Here is a 6,028-nt window from a genome sequence, read left to right as displayed (position 1 = left end):
TCAAAGTTGCATAACAAACTGCACTATAATTATAATGGGTCTTCTATTTGCACGACTTACGTAACAGCTCGTTAATGTTGAACAGCCGAATGATTGCATGCTATTCTTGACACATACTTACTTTCAAACAGTACAAGGTTCATTCTTGTTGTTCATTCAAGTGAATTGAACCTACTTTCAAAGCATGCAAGCTTCTTTCTATTTGCTGGTTCAAGTGAATTGATGTTCTAGAACCTATCTTGAAGTACTGGTGAATTGATAGTTCAACCGATTTGATAGTACTCCTGATTTGATCCATCAACTGAATTGATAGTTCAACCGATTTGATATTACTCCTGAGTTGATCCATCAACTGAGTTGATCCATTAACCGATTTGATAGTAATCCTGATTTGATCCATCAACTGAGTTGATCCATCAACTGAGTTGATCCATCAACTGAGTTGATCCATCAACCGATTTGATAGTACCCCTGATTTGATCCATCAACTGAGTTGATCCATCAACTGAGTTGATCCATCAACTGAGTTGATCCATCAACTGAGTTGATGTTTTTCAACCATCCTTTTCATACTACTGAGAAAGCATAACAACAGTTCAATGTAACTTACTGAGCGCGAGGTCTACTGCTCACAGAACTATATAATTATAATTCTCTATTCTGGCAACATTATGACGGTAGGGAAGGATAGCACTATCTGCTTTGTTTGCAGATAGACAAGGATAGCAACACTAATGTTAATTGATCGAGTGAAGTGAGGTCTAAGATACAAGTTGACGGTTTGGCATTTCTCTTGATGTTTAAATGTTTGAATGTTTAAATCTTAATATGTTGCGCATTTACAACGAAACGTGTTATTAGATTTTCATGAAATTTGACAGGTGTGAAATTTGAACTTTTTAAATTGTGCGTCGATGTATATACAAGGTTTTTGGAAATTTTGCATTTCAAAGATAATATAAAAGGAAAATGGAGCCGCCTTCATAGGCAATATTAGAGTAAAAATCTGACTATAGAATTATTCATCATAAATCAGCTGTCTAGTGGACTATAATACTACCCGTTCAAAAACATCCAACATCTTGAAAATGTATATTTCCATCAATGTTAGTAGACAGTTGACTATAATACTACCCATTGAAAAGCATTGAACAAATTAAAAATGTATGTTTCCATCAACATTATAGACAGTTGCAGCCAGACCTGATAACAGCGCTCACACTCACATTCCGTGACGACATGTCATGGTACAATTGGACAGAAAGCTCTAGGATTTTTTCTAGAAATTTTAAATTGATGAATTATTTATTTTTGAGAAAGCATAACAACAGGTCAATGTAACTTACTGAGCGCGAGGTCTACTGTTCACAGAGCTACTAATAAAATCAGCATTTGATTAACATTGGTTTGCTATTCTTGACTAAAATTGACCGAGCGAAGTGAGGTCTAAAATTCAAGTCGACGGTTTTGCATTTCTCTTTATGTTTAAATGTTTATATGTTGTGCATTTACGGCAAAACTATAGAATTATTCATCTTAATTCAGCTGTCGAGTGGATTATAAAATTGCATACAATGACGCATGCAAGTCAATATAAATTGGTAAAAAATCAGCTGCTGTGTGGACTATTAATTGCATGCCTCATTGAATGCAATTTTTATGCACTATCAAGTGAACTATTGATTGCATGCAATTAAAAACCGAATGTAGACATATTATTGTCTGTCGACCTTTCTCTGCTTTGAACTCAGGCTGACCTGTTGCCAGTATGTCTTGAAGGGGATTAGCTTTTGATGTTAGCATTTTTGATACATCAACCCCAACAGCCATTAGCCGTTTTCACACCAATATCTCGCCGACATGACATACAGACAGGATTTACTCTGATGGACAGTATACTGCATCAACGAGGATTGAGGTGAGTGACTCACCCTTATTGCCATGGCCTCAGGCTGGTTTGCCTTATGACTGCTCAAAGCATTAACAGAACTGAAATTTCTGGGTTGCTCCTAGATAATAGACCTTTAATGAATTTTGCAATTTTTTCCCATCTAATATAAGATTTATAATATGAAATAGTTATAAAATGTATCACTGAATAGTTATAATATAGAATAGTTGTAATAGATTTGTATATTCATAAATATTTATTTTTCCTCCACCTACTGTCTAAAGTACTTACTTTACTCCCTGTAACCTAATACTAAAGTGTCAATTTTTCACTCTCGGTAGTAAAAAACAGAAAAACTCCATAGGGAGTAAAAGTGACTCCATTTAAATAACATGGGGAGCATCTCTATTTTGAAACTTACATTGTAATAGGTTAGAAGGTCTAAGCTCAGATGAGAAAGCATAATAGAGGTGTCTGTCATTGAGTCAACTGAATTCAATACCACAACCAGAAATTTGATCAACTCATGAAATATATGTTTGTATAATAATTATTATATTCTTAATATTAGTAGACGATAAAAATTTATAAAATTTTAAAAATATTTTATTCTATTCAAAATACCAGCCAACAAATATTTTTGATCTGAAATTCAAATCTGAACCGCGTGATCTGGAGTCAGCCATTTTTGGTAGCTGCCCAGCTGATATAATTGTTACAACTTTTGCCGATAAACAGACAAATAATGTTAGGGAACTATAAATACCAGTTACGCGCAGTTGCCATTTTGAGTCACAGAAGAAGGAGCCATGATTAAATATATCCGTATATGCTATGTTGTATGGTTTTGGACAGAATGTACATTGACATCACTGAAAGACTGAAGACAATGTTAACATTCATTATAGAGAGTTCATGATATCACGGAGAATTTGTAAGTAAGCCTATAAACTGGTGATAATATTGTAAACCAATCTACTGCTCAGCTTCAACACTCACCTATATTAGGTACCTTATAATAGGTATAGTAGCCTACAGTAAGTTCACATTATAATTGTCAATTATTAAGGTAATTTTGTTTTGAGATAATCAATTATTAGTGAAATAGAAAATGCTTTCAACACAGAGTAGTAAATCTTTGTGACAGTACCTGGATAGTACTGTACCCAGTGTCTTTGACTCATGAAAAACAAATCAATGCTCACAAACAGCTGATGTAAGAGTAGAAAATGGGAAAAGAAAAGGAAATCAATAAGTTGTAGAATAAACACCCAAAGTGGGCTATAGCAAAATCTTCAAGTTTTTACATGAATTGAATAAATCAATCAAATATTATATAATCACCACTGTCAGAGCAAAGCAATACAAGCAGTTGAAACGAATGCTATGCTATGACTCAAAATGGCGACTGCGTGTACCCAGTCTTTATATTTCCTTAAATAATGTGACTGGAGTGATGACGTCACGACGTAAACAGTGTAGGTGTGTATCGGAGCCATGTATCACTACCATTTGACCGCTGGGCGCTAGTTGTGTATGTCCACTGCTGGAGTGGAAAGTGGTGTCTGGTTTGAACTGAAGGTAGAGCTGGCATTGTCTGTCGTTGATGAAAAGGGAGTAAAGAATAGGACCAAGCACATATCCTTGGGGGACAGTATAAGAGGAGGCTGCGGTTCATAACTGTGCGATGTCTACTGTTCACAGGTAGTATCACAGGTTCAGATGATGATTTTTATATTAGATAGTTAGAATAAGGGAAAATTCTTACTTACCACGTGAATGCTTTTTCAATAATGCTTTAATGAAAGTGACAACACTTCCTCTGAATTTAGCAACATCAATATTCTGTTTCTGATATATTTCTTTGTCTCCAGGATAGAGATATGGCTTGAATTTATCAAATCCAGCATACTGTGCTAGAAAGTGGGCAACTCCTAGTTTAAATCCAGTCCCAGTCTTGGATGTCAAATCGTTATTGAACTGCAAAAAATGTAGTAAGTTTCACATTACAACAGCAGTGTTCAATTAACATTGGTGTTGCTATCCTTGTCTATCATTTGCAACGATCAATATAATTATACTAACTGGATAGCGAACAGAGTAGGCTTTGCCAGCCGAGTTACGGTCCAGCGCCTTTTCAGCCATCCCCTCCACAAAGAGGCACATAAGTAGCCTACTGCCAGCCAGAGGCCCATGAACCATTAATAACTTTCATTAAAGCTCCAAAGGTGGAGCACCTTACAGGATGGTTCCTACATGTTCTGCATATAATTGCACCAACAGATTTAAGAAAGGAAGTGATATTTCATTTTATCAGTAAGTTGAATATACTTATTCTTTTATGTAGATAAAGTACCATTATTCTAACTATTCATTCAATATCACTACGTTTCATATTATTATTACTATTCATTCTCCCTATTCTACTATTATTTTTTTCTACACTCAGTATATTCTGTAAATATAGTTCATTTTGGCTATTGAAAAGAAATAATCAGTCATATCCAGTCATAGATTGTTTAATAATTACCAATTTCATTCTCCAGATTATATAGGAATACATTTATGAACTTGCTGCACATATAAATTAACTGCCTTCTAACCACACTTAATCAGTCAAAGTTTGATACCATAGACATTTATAACACTTCTATAGCATTTGATTGGCTCTTTTATAACAATATTATCGGGGTGCCGAGCTTCGCTAGTTATTTATTTATTGATAAACAGAACACAATTCTTTTAAATGATTGAGGAAAGATTAACAGGCACAGCCCAGAAGTTTCTTCCCCAAATTTTTATTTATACACTATAAATAGTCTAAAAAGTAGGTTATGATCCACACACTTGAATTCAGGTCCAATTTCCAGTCCAAAAATTTGAAAACAGAAAAATTCTAATTTAGGTAGTTTAAAACCAAATTGAAGAACAAAATAACACTCACTAATCACTTAAAACTGTAATAAAATAACTGATTAGGTACATTGAACTAGATAGATTAAACTTTATATCAATTGTGAAATTATTTAAATTTCATTGACCAGTATGATTATATTATTCATTTCATTAATAATTGCATTATTTAAATTTCATTTAAATTGAATTATAGATTACATGCTAGATATATATGTACTGCAAACACAAAATATGATATGATGGGTTTAATTATTGCTCAATAAATAAATATATTAATTCAGAATATTACATATTTTGTTTTTACTTGCTTTGTGTGTCTACAAAGTTGCCTTTTTATCAATAAATAAGATTATTGAGAATATAAAGTGAATTTTTGTCAAGAAGGGCTCTGATAGTGCAATAGAAAAGCAAGGATAGCCTTCTAGCACTGTGCCTTTCTTGCCTCTTGGTGGTGGGGAGAGAGCTCAGCCCAGCCGGACCGGTTCTTTCAGCATGCAGTTCACTATCCAGTTAGTATATAGATCGTTGATCATTCGACAAAGCAGCGATAACGCTATCCCTTTCCACCTCCACAACGGCTCGCCATCTAAAGTGAGGTCCATGTCATAATGGCAGTGTACAATTGAAAATACTGTTGCTGTTCTTTTCTATCATACAACAAAACAGATAGCGCTATCCCTCTCTAGCGTTGCGATGTTGTCTGTTTTCCAGAACTTTTTATTTTTACTTTTGACAGTGACTGTACAAAAGTAGACTAACAATTCTCAGCCGCCATTTTTTTTCTTCATTCTAACAAAATACTCTGGTACACAAGTCGTATATTTGATTTAGAATGTATTTTCATCACACTGCACAGAAAGCAGCTGTTTTCCAGTCCCTACGTAGATCTGAAAGACATTGTTTGCAGATGACTCTCGTCTGATGTCAGAACAGGTTTCTTTCCGGCTTAGGCCGGTTTCTTTCCAGCCGCTAACATGGAACTAAGGAAGGTGATCAAAAAACAGCCGATCAAAAAACTTTTCATTATTTGTGCTCATTATTCAATAATTAAAACATTTATAATAATATCATCTTATTGTCATTTGAAAGAATAAAAAAGTATAAACTCAGCCTCCCACATAATTGAAAATCATCTTTTAGGTTATTTAGACAAATCAGAATAAAAAATACTTGTACAATTTCCTGATATTCAGATTACCTCAGATTTGCTAGAGCTATCAC

General features: G+C 34.2%; 1 protein-coding gene across 1 annotated transcript in view; it reads right to left on the bottom strand.

Annotated features, from left to right (window-relative positions):
* Window positions 1-6,028, bottom strand: part of LOC111050398 — a 124,425-nt gene that overhangs the window by 68,210 nt on the left and 50,187 nt on the right. Inside the window, exon 12 of the mRNA XM_039435915.1 lies at window positions 3,664-3,871. Coding sequence (XP_039291849.1) covers window positions 3,664-3,871 — 208 coding nt within the window. The remainder of the gene's footprint in view (window positions 1-3,663; window positions 3,872-6,028) is intronic.

Source organism: Nilaparvata lugens, chromosome 9, assembly GCF_014356525.2.
Source record: "Nilaparvata lugens isolate BPH chromosome 9, ASM1435652v1, whole genome shotgun sequence".
Lineage (NCBI taxonomy): Eukaryota > Metazoa > Arthropoda > Insecta > Hemiptera > Delphacidae > Nilaparvata > Nilaparvata lugens.
Note: the sequence above shows the minus strand (reverse complement) of the source record. Positions and strands in the feature narration are given on the sequence as shown.